Source organism: Aethalodelphis obliquidens, unplaced genomic scaffold (assembly GCF_003676395.1).
Source record: "Aethalodelphis obliquidens isolate GAN/ISIS:26980383/991018 unplaced genomic scaffold, ASM367639v1 scaffold22, whole genome shotgun sequence".
NCBI lineage: Eukaryota > Metazoa > Chordata > Mammalia > Artiodactyla > Delphinidae > Aethalodelphis > Aethalodelphis obliquidens.
This window is the reverse complement of record NW_020837966.1, coordinates 5,622,837-5,641,148: the sequence shown is the minus strand read 5'-3', so window position 1 is coordinate 5,641,148 and position 18,312 is coordinate 5,622,837. Positions and strand designations below refer to the sequence as shown.

At 44.8% G+C, this 18,312-nt stretch overlaps 1 protein-coding gene across 3 annotated transcripts in view; it reads left to right on the top strand.

The window, feature by feature from the left end:
* The window catches only part of ARHGEF3 (Rho guanine nucleotide exchange factor 3), a 272,463-nt gene that overhangs the window by 196,481 nt on the left and 57,670 nt on the right, over positions 1-18,312 (top strand). Inside the window, exon 1 of one of the 3 annotated variants that reach the window (XM_027121141.1) lies at positions 7,812-8,077. The exons of the other annotated variants lie outside the window; for them this stretch is intronic. Coding sequence (XP_026976942.1) covers positions 7,982-8,077 — 96 coding nt within the window. The 5' untranslated portion in view covers positions 7,812-7,981. Of the gene's footprint in view, positions 1-7,811; positions 8,078-18,312 lie in introns of those variants that run through there. 3 annotated transcript variants of the gene reach the window in all.

Sequence of the window (18,312 nt, the reverse complement as noted above, 5' to 3'; positions counted from 1 at the left end):
ATGCCAAAGAATTAAATGATCATACAGGAATAAAAGTTGGTGAACTAGAGGCTGGTGCTTTTCTTCAGCCTTCCGTTGCCAAGGCTTTTGGTTCAGTCAGAATTGCAGGCATCTGAGACCTGTGTTTGCTGAGCTTGGGTTTGGATGTGAGATGGAAAAATTCAGACACAGCAGAAGCTCCTATAACTCGGCTCACTTAACCAACACCCTCCACCCCCCTGTAGTATTATGGGATGCCCACGGCACAAGGAACACTTTCAGCTAATTGGCTGCGCTCTACCACACACCAGCCGACTTCGCTCCCACCAGATGAGTGAGACAGAGGCTTGCCAGGAGTCCCAGAGTCTGTTTGTGCTGGTTGAACTCGTCCTGTAATTAAGGTCTTCTGCTCACGCCACCCTCCCCTCCCCACCCCCACCAAAGCCCCAGGTATTTTTCAAGTAAACATCTCAAGCCAACCGCCCTCCTCCCATTCTCTACTGCTGGAGCTAATTTTTTAGAAACTTAAATGCAGTCATGCCCCCTGGCTATGAAGATAAGCATGTTTTTAATTGGAACTTTGGATACCAGATTGTAAATCAAAGTCCCAAGAGCCAGAACACATCTCCTTGTGGGTGGCTTAATTGGTAGTTTACTGGGAACTGTGGACTTGCATTATTTTTCATTGTATCCCTGATGCACCCATGTTTTTAGCAGGCTGTCCAGCACGTAATACTTCCTTAGTACTGCCTGAGCAAATAAACAGCTCTCTGTGCCTATTCTGGATTGTGATGCTACAACCAATGGGCTAATTACCCCTGGACACCTCTGGCCTGAGGATCTGGGGTTCCAGTGTCTCTGGAAGGGCGGGGGCCCAGGTTCATTATTGGGCTTGCTGATAATTCTCACACTTTACTACTCAAACAATGTGCTTTGAGGGTGTTTATCAAAAATACACATTTCTGGAGTCCGCTGCTGAAGATTCCAAATCAGCAGACCCAAAGTGGGGACCAGTGATGTGGATTTGATAAGCTTCTCAGTTGATTTCACTGCAGGTGGTCTCTGGAATTATTGTCCCTAAATTCACACAACTCATATTTCTATAAATGTGTAGGTTTTCAAATCCTGGCCAGAGGATATGAATAGTGCTATATTTCATTGTTACGCACATTTCCCCCACATTTTAACGTCTCTGGAATTGGGATGTATCCTACAATTGATCACGTGTTATAACTTAATTGGCCACATTTTTTTCTTTCTTGGTTGTACATAAAAATAATAGCACATATTACAGTCTTTGGCATCTTAGGTTTGATGAAATATGGCACTTTGATTGCTGAGTTTGTAGTTGATGGAAGAGAAAACACTTCCACTATCCAAAGCTAGAATTTACACATTTTAGATTCCAGTTTCTCCATGCAGTGGTTAGTATAAAAACCCTACATGATGCATACATTAGCTATAGTCTGAAGGGAATAAATAGTTTTGGAGTATAACAAATTTATTAAATTTTTGGTCCAAAAATATGAAATACTCTCAAACAAATGCAGACTCCCCATAAAGTTCAAAGTGTACAGAAGGTTCTAAAGGTTGGCTCAAATTCTGTAAGCAAAGCAAGCCTGCTGATAGTAATCAGCTCAAATTGGAGAAAGTCAGGATTCTTATTGCAAAATCTTCAGTGAAGACAGGTTTCTGATTGCACAGGCTATGCTATGTATCAAAAACACAGTAAACTGTACACTTTGGGCGTTTTATTTCATCACTGAGTTTGCATTTCTGCCCCCCAAAACAATTAAATGTGGTGGTAAAGTTTGTCCTGGGAAAAACCAAGCTTTGAAACATTTCTTCCCCCTCCCCAAGTTCTTCTTAAAGTATTATCTGTCATTGCAACTTTCATTTTCACTGGCCTTTTGAGGTACATTTTCATATCTGAAACAATTTAAGATGATATTCTGTCCCCCTCCCCACTTACTCCCATGTTCTTCTTTATTCTCTTGTCCTTTCATGCTTTATGAAATCTGTTGTTCAGTTAAGGGTCAGGTATGGGCATGAAGGAAAGATTTTAGGCATGTCAATATTCTGAGGCTTCTTGGCACTCAAGCATTTTTTTCGTTGCTCCACTATGCCTAAACTGACATTTGACATCAATCAGTGATCAAGGTCTAAAGCGAAAATATTCTTGAAGTCAAAACCAACAGATTGTCCTGGCTCTGATGCCATATTTCAGCTCTACCCTTTAATGCATGGTTTCTCAACTGTGGCATTATAAGCATTTTGGACCTGTTAATTCTTTGGTGTGGGGGGCTGTCCTGTGCATTATAGGATGTTTACCAGGATCCTGGCCCTCTACCCGTTAGGTGCCACTAGCACCGTCCCCCGGTGACAATCAAAAATGTCTAGACATTGCCAAATGTCACCTAGGGGACAAAATCGCCCCCAGTTGGGAATCACTGCTATAATGATTGTACCTGTCTCTGGTATATCAGGGCATGACACATATCATTCTTTGTATTTAAGCATAAAATCTTGATTGTTTTTGGATTATAGCTAATAAGTCACAGGATTAGCTCAATACTGGGAGAAAGAGATGCTATCACCTAACTGGTTTTTCAGACTTGTTTCAGAAAATGAGATCTATAAGAGAAGGCAAGAATGAAGTCTTCCAGCTTTAGAAGATCCAGGTATATATTTTCATAAATCTAACCTAGAGCCAGTGGACATCTCCCCAGGCAGAGGGAGAGCTTTAGATGATTTTAGGTATTGTCAGTGCTTTATCTGCGCCATTTTTACCTGTCTGGCAGTAAACCACAGTCCTGATCTCTCAGAATTCACTGCCAGAACTTCTTCAGGCTTTTAACTCCCCTCTCCCATCAAGATTGAAGTTGCAGAGAGGAAAGGGAGCTTGGTCATTAGCTGGGAATGTCACCTAAATAGAAGGGGAGGGGAGGGGGGTTAGTACACACATGTCCAACATGTACCTACACGACCGTGTCAGATTAGCAGGGGTAGACAAGATAGCTCCAGATGCCAGGGAAGCAGATGGAGGTGCATTGTGTTTGAAGTCTAGGCTTTAGGGCATCAACTACTGTCACTTGCACTCCTTCTGCAAATACATACCTCACAGCAGAGGTTACAGGTGAAAGGCCATATTTTAAACTCAACCATATTTCTCGAGCAGGTGCGCCTCACACACCTTTCTGGCAGAGAGATTCAGGAATGGGTGGAGATACTAAGAATATTGCTGTCAGAACAAAGCCTTGTCCCGTTGGCTGAGAAGACTGTCACAACCACTTTGATTTCTGAAGTTTTAGCCTCATGCTGGGCCTGTTCTGCTCACAGCCATGGCAGTGGGATTGGATGGTCTCCCAGTCGTGCCTGGCAGTCTGTCTAAAAGGAGCTAACAGCCCGAGCTAGGCTTGTGGGTGGAAGCCCACCACCCCATCAGCAGCACAAATGAGCCCTGCTCAGCCCAGGCGAGAACACAGGCTCTGCTCTTGGCACCGTTCCTGGAAATGCAGAACAGGCTTCTTTATTCCAGTCTCCAGGCTTCTGGCTAGCGAGAACACTGCCCGGCTCTGAAGCGTTTTATAGGATCATAACGAGTTGTGCCGAAGGCGAGTTCTGAAAGGCACTTTGTGCCATGGCTTTGAGTGAAGCTGACTGTTAGGGCAGTGTTGTTCTTAAGCCCATAAACACACACACAGGCAGGATGGGGAATGCTGGGCTCCTGGGGCTGCTCAGCTCGGCAGCATTGCAAAGTTGGACTGACTTCTCTCCACTCTGATACCAGCTTCAGGGCTGTGCTTGGGAGCCCTCCTGTAGAGCAGCCTGCTTTCTTTTTTTTTTTTTTTACATCTTTATTGGGGTATAATTGCTTTACAATGGTGTGTTAGTTTCTGCTTTATAACAAAGTGAATCAGTTATACATATACAATGTTCCCATATCTCTTCCCTCTTGCGTCTCCCTCCCTCCCACCCTCCCTATCCCACCCCTCCAGGCAGTCACAAAGCACTGAGTCGATATCCCTGTGCCATGCGGCTGCTTCCCACTAGCTCACCTTACGTTTGTTAGTGTATATATGTCCATGCCTCTCTCTCGCCCTATCACAGCTCACCCTTCCCCCTCCCCATATCCTCAAGTCCGTTCTCTAGTAGGTCTGTGTCTTTATTCCTGTCTTACCCCTAGGTTCTTCATGACACTTTTTTCCCTTAAATTCCATATATATGTGTTAGCATATGGTATTTGTCTTTCTCTTTCTGACTTCACTCTGTATGACAGACTCTAGGTCTATCCACCTCATTACAAATAGCTCAATTTCGTTTCTTTTTATGGCTGAGTAATATTCCATTGTATATATGTGCCACATCTTCTTTATCCATTCATCTGATGATGGGCACTTAGGTTGTTTCCATCTCCGGGCTATTGTAAATAGAGCTGCAATGAACATTTTGGTACATGACTCTTTTTGAATTTTGGTTTTCTCAGGGTATATGCCCAGTAGTGGGATTGCTGGGTCATATGGTAGTTCTATTTGTAGTTTTTTAAGGAACCTCCATACTGTTCTCCATAGTGGCAAGCAGCCTGCTTTCTGACCAAGTCTTTGACCATGGACACCCCTGGTTGGAATCCTATGCAGATTGCCCAAATCTGCTAATGTTGGAGTAGCACATCACACACAAGGGAGGTTCTGAAAGTGGAAATTGCATGGAGTCAAAAATACCCTTGAAAATCCTTTAAATGTCTCAAGGACCACATACATGGCTTGTGTATACCCAAAATTGCAGGTTTCAGTTTACAGGCCTTATTGTATGAAAAATATATGTCTTTAAACATCAGAATCTTATTCACCGTGGTGAGACGTTCAAGCTATGAGAGGCTTGGAAGCATCAGACCACCCAAAGGAACTCCAGATTCCCATCTTCCCTTTTGCACTCATTTGGGGCTTATGCCTTTTTTTTTTTTTCCCCAGCACAATTTAAATTGTTACTGGCCATTAGCAATCTCTCTCTCTTCCTCTTCCTCTCTCTCTGCCTAGCATACATACTGGGAAAGACATGAGTTTGCTGCACATATATTGTGCCATGTATATTGACTGATTTTTATGGTTCCGTCTTTTGAAGAGGGGCAAAAAAATGTTTAAGAGCAAGTGGATATGGCAGCCTTTCCATCAACCGATATGACTCTTCTTTGCTCTACGATATTTGTACTTGAGGTTAAAGTTCCCTCTCTTCCATAGGGTTTATTTATTACTACAGTGGACTTACATATGCCAGACTTCGTGCTTGGTCCGGAGAATCCTGCAGTGAGTAGCCTAGTCCCAGGGCTGGCATAGTTTACCAGGGTCACTCTCTTCTTCACCAAGTGCTGGATGTACACTTCCCAACTGGAGGTCAAGGCCGAGTGAGCTCCAACAGGGATCAAAGCCCGTCCATGAAGGGACTGTTACTGACCAGAGCCGCCTAATTGGGGTGGTGGGCCTGTGGGGGCCCGAGGAGCAGGCGGAGGCAGGGAATGAGGGGCAAGCTCCAGGTGCTTCAGCTCAAATCCTCGGCAGCCAGAGGAGCCCTGTGTGAGGCCTTTGGTGGCAAAGTTAATCAGGGGCTGCTTTGGTTGGTTGCCCTTGGAGGTGGGATTCCCCTCACTCCCCACCGCAAGCTTGGCCAGACTTGCAGTGAGCATCTGTGTAAGCTCTCCATCAGCACAGTTCAAGCTAAAAGGACAAAGTTGTGTTCAGGAGTACAGGTAGGAAAAAAACAAGTGGTCCTGAGCCGCTCTTTCCCACCCCAAACCTCTTTTTCAACTACTTCCTTCCCACTGCTTTAGGGTGTATATTTGAGGGAAAAAATTCAGATGCTCTCTTCAGTGTCAGCTGGAACTCACTCATTCAGGAGCTTCCTTTACATGGTTGGCAAGAGTGAGGCTGGCAGAACTGGACCAGATTCTCTCTGCTTCTGAAGGCAGTTTGTCCACACTAGCTGGGCAGGAAAGCCAGCGAATTTAGTGCCAGCGTGTGGGTTTTCATCCCCAAGGCAGGGATGAAAGGGCTGTATATCGTGAGGTTTCCTGCCTGGAAAGTAGGAACTGCTGGATTCTGGCCTCGGCTGGAGCAGAGAACACTGAAACAGAGACTAGATATTTCCATTCCCACTACCTCCTGCATACCTAAGAAGTCAAAAGGAAAGACATCATCTCCCTAGACCCCCACCTGCTGTGGCCATGACTTTGACAGGAGGGGGAAAAAATTCAACACTGCAGTCTACCAAATAACTGTTGAGATAATGCTCATTTTAATATTTTAAAAATTAATTTCTAATTTCCCAACACATGGATATGTTTTTCATGTAAAATATTTAAGAACATGTTAGCTATAATATGAAGGCTCCTTTGCCCACTACTTTTAATTCCCTTGGAACTGATTGCCTCCTTTCAGCCCTGTAAAAACTTGCTGTGGATCCTTCCAGATGGTTTTCAATGGTATTTACCTACATTTCTCTATAGAAAATATAGAGAAATTTGCAGATGTGGGGTTTTTTTTTTTAACACAAATGGGAAAATATATGGTATTCTTTTTTAAAAATATTTATTTATGGCTGCATTGGGTTTTCGTTGCTGCACGCAGACTTTTCTCTAGTTGTGGCGAGCGGGGGCTACTCTTCGTTGCGGTGCGCAGGCTTCTCATTGCGGTGGCTTCTTTTGTGTGGAGCATGGGCCCCAGGTGCACAGGCTTCCGTAGTTGTGGCACGCGGGCTCAGTAGTTGTGGCTTACAGGCTCTAGAGTACAGGCTCAGTAGCTGTGGTGCACGGGCTTAGTTGCTCCGCGGCATGTGGGATCTTCCCGGACCAGGACTCGAACCCATGTCTCCTGCATTGGCAGGCGGATTCTTAACCACTGCACCACCAGGGAAGCCCTATGGTATCCATTTGTAGATGTGATTTTTTTTTTAACACAAATGGTATTATACTGTGCTTACTCTGCAATTATTTTTTAACTGAACCTAATACATTTGAGATCTTTCCATGCCACACCCACAGACCCATCTTCTTTTTGACTGCAGCTGCGTGGTGTTCCATAGTGATAAGAATTTACCTAAGCACTCCCCATTGGTGGATATTACAGTTGTTTCCAATTTGGGTTTGTTTTTTACTGTTCCAGACAGGGCTGCAGGGAATGATCTTATAATTGCCTATTGGGCATTTGCAATGTGTTTCTCCAGTAAGGCGTGGTAGTGCCGGCTCATCACTGCTTTATCTTGACACCCCCTGTCAGATTCCTCTTCTAAGTGGCAGGCAGCCTCTTACCAGCCTCTTCATACTTAAAAATGGGCGCAGAAGCGCTTCCCTGGTGGCGCAGTGGTTGAGAGTCCGCCTGCCGATGCAGGGGACGCGGGTTCGTGTCCCGGTCCGGGAGGATCCCACATGCCGCGGAGCGGCTGGGCCCGTGAGCCATGGTTTAAAAAAAATGTATGGGGAGAGACTGGCTAGGAATAAGGCAAGACAGAATACTGCTTCTTCATGTGGGTTTTTAAAACTCTTACTTTCCCTCAAGGCCGCTTGCCTCCGCCCGGCTTCGCCCTAACCTCGGTTCTACCCGCCGCCTCTTCCACCCCAAGTGTGCCGCGGAGCCCAACTGGAGCTGCCACTGGGCTGGGTGGCCCCGAGCCGAGGGCCCGCGGGAGGAAGGGTCCAGCCGCCGTATACCGCCGCGGCTCGGGAGGGGGCTTCAGCGAGGCTGCACCTGGGAGCTCCCTGGAGCTCCCTGCAGGGCCCCGCCCACTCCCCCAGCCTAGACGGGCGGGCGGGCGGGCGGGCTTGGTCTAAGCTCCGCCCCCTTTTAGCCGGAGCGTCAGAGTCAGGCCGAGCTAGGCTAGAAGCCGGCTGTCAGTCTCCGTGTAGCCGCTGCAGCCGCCCGGCACCGTGGAGCTGGGACCCCCTTTCGCCTGGGAGTTTTGTGGTCGCATCGGGTCAGCGGTGACATCCCAACGGGCAGGCCCGGCAGCTGCCATGGTAGCCAAGGATTACCCCTTCTACCTCACGGTCAAGAGAGCGAACTGCAGCTTGGAAGTACCCCCGGCCAGCAGTCCAGCCAAGGACTCCGAGGTAGGGCCTCCACCTGGACCTTTCCGGGTCCGTCTTTCTCTCCGTCTCTTACTCTCTCTGCTCCCTCCCTGTGTCACTGTCTCTCTGTTTCCATCTCTCACTCTGTGCATTCCTCTTCCTCTCTCTCCATCTCTCATACACTCTTTCTGTCTCTCTGTCTCCCTGTCTCCATCTCTAACTCTGTCTCTGTCTCTCTGCCTCCCTTCCACCCCCTCTATGGATCAAGAGAGCGCCACCTCCTCTGTCCCCATCTCTCTTCCTCCCAGCCTGAGGGCAGCAGCCTCTTTGCCCCTGCCTCTCTTTTGCGTCCTGCAGGGCTCTCAGACTGTCGATCCACTCCAAAGAGGGACTTACTGCATCAATGGGCTTGGTCGTCAGGGAAAAGCTACCCTTTTTTAAAAAAATAAATTTATTTATTTTATTTATTTTATTTTTGGCTGCATTGAGTCTTTGTTGCTGCGAGTGGTCTTTCTGTAGTTGAGGTGAGCAGGGACTACTCTTCCTTGCGGTGCGCAGGCTTCTCATTGCAGTGGCTTCTCTTGTTGGGGAGCTCAGGCTCTAGGCACGCGGGCCTCAGTAGTTGTGGCACGCGGGTTCGGTAGTTGTGGATCACAGACTCCAGAGCGCAGGCTCAGTAGTTGTGGTGCACAGGCTTAGCTGCTTTGAAGCATGTGGGATCTTCCTGGACCAGGGCTCGAATCCCTATCCCCTGCATTGGCAGGAGGATTCTTAACCACTGCGCCACCACGGAAGTCCAGGGAAAAGTTACCCTTTAAGCACAGGTTTCCTCTTGCAGAGGTTGACCGGGCAAGGGGACATTCTTGTGGACCCCTCAGGACATCTCATCTGTCAGGCTTGGACTTGCAGCTGTTTGGCAGCAAAGACGGATCACAGCACCTCTGCTTGTCATCTGTGGCCAGTGGGTGTCATTCAGTTGGGTGTCTGGGAGCTAAATGAGTAATATGAGTGTCTCCCACATGGATTCTTAAAATGAATTAAACTCCTCCGGGCAGTGGGAAGCCCTCTTGGAACATTGGAAACATTTCTCTTTCTGGTAACTTTCCTGTGCCTTGAGAGTAATGTGAGGGAATCCTCCTGGCTTATGTTTAGTCTGCCTTTTCCTCCTGTGTGTTATATCTCTGGCAAAGAGCTCACTGGCCTTAAAGGTTGGGTTCAGGTGGAGGAGAAAGCGTCCCTCTCTTTCATTGAGGATGTTGGGGAGTACGGTTGCTTTCATCAGACTGCACCTTTGCTGTGGCTAAGCTGTAGTGGAACCCACAGGACCCAGGTCATCATTTCCGCTGGTGTGTATCTGGGAGATCTCCTCTCTCCCCCACCACGACCAAGAAAGTCTGGAGGCAAGTGTGCATCCGGCCTTGTCACAGTGCTCTTGGGGGTCCACCCACCTGCCACCCTTGGGTCTGCTCAGTTTTGTGCTCTTGGTTCACTGAATTATGTATATTCGGGAGGACAGCATCAAAGATTCATTGCCTCTAACAAGAGCTGCTCCAAGCTGACAGGACTCCAGACAGTCTCAGGTTGTAATCAGCTTTCTGTAAGTTGAGTGCAAACTAACTTCTCACCCCCATCCCCATCCCACACCTCAATTCAGTTGTGTATTTTCACAAAGCGTTTTTGTTCCCAGCAGCTGTGGAAGTGTGATGGCCTTAGTGGTGTTTGGACTCTTATTTAAGTTTTGACAGGACAGTACCTGCATAGAATTCAGGTTGTTCAGGCTTGGAATGGATATATGATTTTTCAGTGGGAACTTCATAATTTAATGAATGTGGGAGCAGTGAAGCTAGTGTCCCCTCAGACTCCTTTTGGAAGGAAACAAGGCATAACCTAGCTTAATGAATAAATTGAATTGGGTCAAAGAAAAGAATACTGAGAATAGCTCTGGACTCTAACTAGTCCCTTCCTGCTGTCACTTAGTCCTGTATTTTTGTTTAGTTTGGCTAAAGGCTTAGGTATAAAACCCATCTGCTTAATCTTTTCTTATTCTTGTTCTTAGAATATAAATATATCTGTATATCACAAATGTGGTAAGAAAAATGTATCACCAGATGTCAGATATCAATTTCCTGCATGGTAGCTGAATCCAGATTTAAAAATGTGACTTATTTTCCTTTCATGGGGAGGTTCTGGTGTGAGAGTAAGGTTGGGAGAGGAACAGTTTCCAAAATAGTTGGTAAATATTTTTCAGGTATCACTATTTAGGATTTGTTTCCCCTAGTGTTTAAATCAGAGTAGGAATATCTCTTTTGCTCTATACTCCTCGAATAATCAGAGGGGTCCAGTCCAGTACATCTCCTAGCCTCATTAATCTGGCATATCGATTCCTGATAATGGCGATAGGCAAAGTTGGAAAAAGAAACTTAAGTGATTTGGGGGGCTCGTTTTCTGTTTCGTTACCAGTTCAAAAGACAGCCAGCCCTTGTAGGCCTCACTTCTCCATCAGCAGTTAACTAAAATCATATTTTCTACCAGCAGGTGTCGTCAGCATCTGTAAGTGTTTAAAAAGCAGCATACACTAGTTGGCCTTTTGAAAAACATGATTATATACTTGTTTATAAGCTAGGCATCAACGGTGAATTCCTATGAGAGTAGTTTTTTAAGACCATTTTCCTTGCAGGAAGAATGTGGTTATGCTAAAAAGAAGGATTGGCCTATCCAACGTCCTTTTTGACCTTCAAAGGTAGTTGAAGCAAAGCACCTGTGCCCTTTAACTCATAATGGCTGTTCCTTTAGAATTTGCTATGAGGAGGACAGTGGGCACAGCACTGCATGGGCAAGTGCCTTCTAGCATTTGTTCCTGTCCCTGCAGCAAGCGTGCAGGGCAAGACTCATGGGGAAGGGGCGGGTGTCGCTGATGTGCGTTTGATGCCATACACTTGAGCAAAAATGTGCAACAATAAACATTCTTTTGAAAGAACATCATAACAAAATTTCTACTTGGGATTTAAATGATCTGTAAATTTTTAAATCTCAATGATAGTTTTCAGTGATAGAAAAAACTGATATATTTTAATTTTTTATTTTCTTTAAATTACCTTTTAAATATTAAAATTATTCTACATGGATTATGACATTAATACAATAAGGCTCCTTAATGTAGTATTTCTTATGACACAGGTATATAAGTTGGGTTGCAGATGTTTAATTTTGATGCCATAACCAGCTAGATCCTTCTAGCTCTAATCATTAACTACAAAATCTAAGGAGCTTAGTTCATCTTAGTCCATAGCACTAGACTTTCACAGAGAAGCATAGTATCATGTGGACATCATTAAGCTTGTTTCTTCTGATTCATGGATGCAGCTTTGCTCAACTGACCTGTTTTTATATTTATTGGGTGCTTACTACTCATGCCAGGAGGAACTGCTTCTTTTAGGCATATTATGTGCTCTGAACACCTGATCAAGTCACTCAAAGAAAAGCTGTCAGTGCTAACGAATTACACTGATTCCAAGTTAAAAGTCACTATTTTCCCATGGTGAGGTTTGCTTTCATAAAAAGAAGACTCAGAGGCTTCCCTGGTGGCACAGTGGTTTAAGAATCCACCTGCCAATGCAGGGGACACGGGTTCAAGCCCTGATCCGGGAAGATCCCACATGTCGCGGAGCAACTAAACCCATGCGTCACAACTACTTGAGCCTGTGCTCTAGAGCCTGTGAGCCACAACTACTGAGTCTGCGTGCCACAACTACTGAAGCCCATGCACCTAGAGCCCGTGCTCCGCAACAAGAGAAGCCACTGCAATGAGAAGCCGGCACCACGACAAAGAGTAGCCCCTGCTCGCCATGACTAGAGAAAGCCTGTGCATAGCAACGAACACCCGATGCAGCCAAAAATAAATAAATCTATTTAAAAAAAAAAAAAAAGAAGAAGGATCAAATGAGCGTATATGTTGGCTAAGGATGCTGGAGCCTTGTGAGAAGGTTTTAAGAGTTTAGGGTCCATTTAATGAAAACACAAAGTGGTGATTCTATTATTTCTAAGAATTTCTAAGAATTTTTGGACAATTTGATGGACAGCTTACTTTTGGTTTTAAGATTCACTATCTCAGATGTTGGTCAAGATTAGGCCAGATTTAGTTAGTGGTATTTGTAGTCATTGCCTTTGTCTCTCTTGTATATGTCTCTGACATGTCTTTGTATAAGTTCTAACTTTGACTCAACCAGTAGCCTTATGCGGAGACTTGGAATGACCTAAAAAATGATGGAATTCTTTTTCTAAGTACCACACCTAGTGTGTCACTTGAGAACCCAACAATGTTGTAAGGTTAACATAAAGCATGTATTATTCTCCCCACTTTATGAATAAGGATACTTTATGATAAGGATATGAGGGGAAGTGACTTGCAGAAGGCCACTAAGAAAATCAGCAGCTGAGCCACGACCCAATGCCAGGTTTCCTGGTGGATTTAGTCCAGTGTTTAATACCAGTGTACCTTGTGGCATCTAAGGATGTTTACCTCTGTGAAGAAAAAGGTGGGGGGGTATATGCAAAACAACAGACAGGTAAAATGCTTTTAAGATATTTTCTTTTAAATATGTAATCGTGAGCACTTTATTAACTGAGGAGGTACCTTTCAAGCTTCAGTTCTAAAGGGCAAGGTGAACTCTATGCCCCGCCATAGTTTATGCCCCAGTCAGTCCACACGTGTATTTGAAATATATGCACCTGGAGCTGTGTTTGTTACATGCCAGCTGGAGAGCTAAAGGGGTCAGCTGGTTTCTAGTAATTTATACATTTCTTGGAATTTGTATCATATAGTGTTGAACTGACCATATGTACAATCAACTACATGGAAATAGGTTAGAATCTTGGGGTTTCATCAGGTGATTAAATAGACTCCGTGAATCATGTGGCTTCAGATGTTGCTGGATGGGGAGCCACATGGATGGTAGAGGGCTATCACTTGCTGATAGGATCTGAATATCTGGTTCTGAGGCTTGTTCAGTTGGATCAGTATCTTAGGGCTCTTGGTCCTCCAGGATGCACATGAACTAGGAATAGGTTTATTAGAGAAAAGTATGTTGACGTGTACATTTGAGGCTGTTCAGGGCATGAACTCTGGAATGAGACTGCCCAGGTCCCAGTGCCATCTCCACTACCTGCTAGTGATATATATAGCCTTGGACAATCTACTGTGCTTTTCTCTAAGCCCCAGTTTCCTCAGTGGTAAAATGGGCATGACGGTGGCTCTCCCATAATGAGATGATTCATGTACAGTGATTAGCACATAGTGAGTGCTCAGGAAATATCATCATCATCAAGACCTCTGTATCTCAAAAAGATTCCTAAAACAATTTTAAGAAATACGATCACCATCCTAATTCCCAGAATGCTGTTCATGCACATCAGTGCAACAGGGGCCTTACTCTAAGTCCCCTAATCATCCTTATAGTAATCCTTTGAGGTGGGCATAACTGCCCTTTATTGTAGAAGAAACTGAGGCTCAGAGCTGGTTAGTGGCCTCTCCAGGATGGCTGAGCCGGTAGATGGAGGAGCCAGTATTCACACCCCAGTCTAACCCTGAAGTCTGTACTTTCCCAACCACATCACGTTGCCCCTAAATGACTAAATCACTGGTCTCCTCACCACATAACACATGAAGGGCGAACCCGCCTGCTGGAGCGAATTGCCTCATGGTCAAAGGCCCATTTTTTCCTGAGTGTCTGGATAGGAGACCCACCATTAGCGCTGTAGCAGCCACTTCACAGAATGGCTGTGACCCACAGCAGTGAGGTTTGCAAGCCTTTGTTTGGGAGGGCTCTGGTAACTTCCGTCTTGAGTTTCTCAAGACCAAGCAGCTCGTCTTTGGCAGAATTCCGCATGCTCAGCGCTATGGAGGTGACCCTGTTAGTTCTGTGATTAGTCATCTGGCTTATCTACGTTAACCACCAGCCTTCCACATAAACCAGTAACTGGAAGCCCCTGCTGCCATCTGGATATTTGCAAATTGTGTCATTTTCTCAAGACACTCTGTGATTGCCTATAAAATCCTGGACCGGTGCCACTGTTTTCTTAACTGAATTAAAATAAATTACTGATCATATCCTAATTTTGCAAAGTCCTATGTACATGTAATCGTTACTAATGGTGTGTGCGTATCTGGAAGGGCTCCTTCATTTGTGATGTGTGCACGCAGTTGTCTTCTGTAATTTGTCAGCTCTGGTAATGGGTACAGGTCTCACATAAAATGCGGAAATGGCTGTGATTGTATGGCCGTTTATCCTCGTTGCGTTGGCTCATGGACTATCAGGACTACAGGCCAGTGGTTTCTAACGCCTTCCGTCTCTTATGACTTGACACCAGTTGTTAGCTGAGAAGAGGCTATGGCACAAATTAATCAAGAAAGGCTTCCAGGGCTTCCCTGGTGGCGCAGTGGTTGAGAGTCCGCCTGCCGATGCAGGGGACACGGGTTCGTGCCCCGGTCCGGGAAGATCCCACATGCCGCAGAGCGGCTGGGCCCGTGAGCCATGGCCGCTGAGCCTGCGCGTCCGGAGCCTGTTGCTCCGCAACGGGAGAGGCCACAACAGTGAGAGGCCCGCATAACGCAAAAAAAAAAAAAAAAAGGAAAGGCTTCCAAACCTTTGGCTGGAAAAGGAGTGGGTCTTTTTAAGTCTAGAAAGACTTGTGCCTGGACCTTCTGTGTTTGGGCCATTGTGTCCTTTTGCAAGAAGGCAGCTGATTATTAGTAAATTAATTGGAGCTGAACCAGAAACCTTAACAGTAAGTTCACTAGACTTTTTTTTTTTTTCTTTTTCTGGCTCTTAAGATGAGGAGGAAAGGAGTAGCAAAACAGACTTTTTTCCGGGGATTTATGAAACAAACAAACAAAACTAGCCTCCAGGAAATGACCCAGGGTCATTGCATTAGAGAACCTGAGTGGGAAAGGCATATTGAGAACATGAAGCCCAGTTCTTGTCCGCTGCTGGATCCATTTGATCTCAGCTTAAACACTTCCAAGAACCTTCTAAGTCTGTACATTCCATCCTTGTTCAGTGTAGATCATGAGAAAATCCTTTCTTAATTGTAATGTTGCTTTCTGGAGGTGAATATTATACAATGACACTTCCTCATGTGTTATCTCCTTGAGTATTTGAAAACTCTCTCCCTACCATCTACTCCTACTTCATGCGTGTGTGCTTGCACGTGCACAGGCATGCACTCACACCACACTCTTCCAGCAGGTGCTTGTCTTCTCCTGGCTAGATGTCCTGGTTCCTCTAACTTTTCCAAATGGGACATAATGTCCAATCTCTTTCTCTTTCTTGCATATTTCCATCGGACATCCTCAGTGTCCTCTTGAATGTTGATCAGCCTAAAGACACTGTATGATGCTGTATCAACAAACAAGATTTCTTTTATGTTTAATGTGCTTCCTTAGACAAGAGAAGTAGACTAATACATTGAAAAAATCTTTGAAATAGAGGTGACAGACTAAAGATTAATCTTTGTCATATGAATAATTTATACAGATATAAAAGAACACTCCAAGATGTCCATTGACAAATGGGCAAAAAGACAATAATAGGCAGTTCATACACAAGGAACTATGAAAGTAACATTGTTTTAAAAGTTCACTCTGATAGAAATTATAGAAATGGAAAAGGCAAATAATTGTAAGATGATATTTCATGCCTAATTGATGTCACAAGTATTTTAAAGACACGATAAAACCCAAAGCTGGGGATGTTGAAGAGAAATAATTACTTCTGTGTGGAATGAGGGGACTTGCCAGTGCATATTAAAAGACAAAAATGGTTCAAATCTTCGCACCCAGTATTCCAGGTCTTGAGGGAATAAAGCTGTGTGTCCAAAGTTGTTCATAATGACATTATTTGCAATAATGTTTATGTTTATACGTTTTATAGGTTTCAAAGTACTTTTATATTCTTTGCCTCACCTAAGTATAATTATCCTCATTTTAAAGATAAGGATACCAGGAGTCAGAGAGGTGCAGTGATTTTCCTAGGATCACACAGCCGGGAATGGCAGAGCTAAAAGCTTGAAGTCTGATTCCAATCTAGCGTCCTTTCCTACTTTCTTGTAACAGCCAGAAGAGCCAACAACCCCTCTGACCTATAATGAGGGAATGGCTCCATGTACCGTGGCCTCTGGCCCAGGGGTCAATGACATCATTTGAGCCGTTACACACTAGCAGACAGAAATACCCTAATGTTCCTGGGAAAAATAAAGAGGCGGAAATTTGAGCATAATTATATACATGATGTAACCAATTTAAATATATATGTATGCACATGGGATCTAGAGAAGTGGGGGAAGGGATGCTTCAATCAGAGCATCCCCCTTCCTTTGTCGTTGTGATCACTATAGCAATGCTACTCAGTGTTCAAGTAACAGTCAATTATTTTCATATGCATTCTCTCCTTTAAATCTTGCACAGCTTCGGGACCTGTGCAAGGCAAGGACTGTCCTCTTTGTCTGTCAACTGAGGAAACAGAGATTCAGAGAGATTAGGAGGCAGGGCCGAAATGTTGGTCCCTCCTTGACTAGCCTTGACCTCTTGGCACACCAGAATATTGGCTTAAGCCAGCCGTGTTCCTGAGTGAGGTCGGTTGTAAGCAGCACTATTTGGGGAGTGCTCAAAGTGAACCCCATTAAACTTAGCCTGAACACTGCATGCAGTGACCTCACCTGGGGGCTAATGGACCAGTGGACCCTTCCCTTGGCCTGCACTCCTGCAGATCCAAGTGCAAGGCCTTACTTTATATTTGATGTGAGATCCCTGTTAGAATAAACAGAAAGCCCACAAAGAATGGATAGACACAAACTTCTGTACATGTAGATGACATCCCTTAAAATGATGTCTTTCTGAGCTCTGCAGATGTAATTTGCACCAGAGGTGATAATTAAACGGTAAAAACAGAGCATTTCCCCCAGGGTACTGTTTCCGTAGATACCACTAGAGTTGGCAACCTGACTGAATTAAATAAAACAGAGAGCCTATGTCAGGACTTTGAAAAAAATAAAGTTAAATATTTATCAGGTGTCATACATTGTCAGATTTGGAAGTTTGGAGTCTTGCTGGAGGAAGAAGCTGCAGAAGGAAAAAGGGAACCAGCCAGTGGGTAGAGAGAGATGGAGTTGGGCCTGATGTCCAAGGGGACCGAGTGATAAGGTTTCCCTCTGTGCTTTCTGGTCCTGACACAAGGCCAGTGCAAGCTCCCTCCTCAAGTGTGTTATCTTATATTGAAATGCTAACATTCCATAACCCCCAAGTGACACAAGCATGTCAAGAACGACCCCAGGCAAATACAGAGAAGATAATTAAAGGTCACTGGTGAAGACGAGTGTTCTTATTTTTGACTTCACAGAGGTGGGGGAGGGGTGTGGGTGGCCCATCTGTATCCTGTTAGGTTTTGGCAGCGTTGCTTCATTTTCTCACACCTCGTCAGCCATCCTCCTTGCTGGTTGGTGATTGGTGATTGGTGTGGTCTTGCAGAAGGGGTCTGACACCACTGTGAAGAAGGATATAGACTGAAGAGGAAAAAATTGGTGGTAGCTTAAGTGTCAACCACAGACGCACAGTGAAGAGCCCTTGCCTTCCGCCTCAGCTGTTTGATGGAGCCTTTTCAGAGAACTTTGAAGGAGACAGCATCAGAAAAGACACCTGCTTTTCTCTCGTTAGTCTCTGAATGTTTTATTCCCAGGCTTTAACAGTTCAGAAGAGCGAGGCTTTGTTCTGGCTCAACATCAAGAAGTCTTTGCTTTGGAGGGCTCTTAAATGCTCATCTGAATTTCTTTAGCAGCAACTGTTTCTAAGCTGGTTCTTAAAAGAGTTTCACTACTAGCTGGGGACAGGGCGCAAATAGGCTCAGCTTCTTGGAACCTCAGCGTCTTTGTTTCTGAATGAGTGGACTGGGTTAGATCTTTATTTCCCAGAAGATGGGTTTCTTACGACTTGTGGTAGCTCACATGATACAGGACAAGGTGACAGGGAAACAAGACACAAAATAATTTCGAATCACTTTCCCTTTCCAATTCTCTTCTGATCCTTCTCATTATGTCAAGGAGAAAGTCTCAGTTTGGAGCTAGTGTGTCTTTAATGCCTCTCTATCACTTGCTAATTTCCCTTTTTAACAAAGCACAGGCCTCAGGCAGGCAAGTGTCTAACAAAAATTTAACAATAGGGTTCATTTTTTTAAAGGTAGTTTCTATTTATGGCAGGTGATAGTGATTTTCTGTTTAAGGCAGTGGTA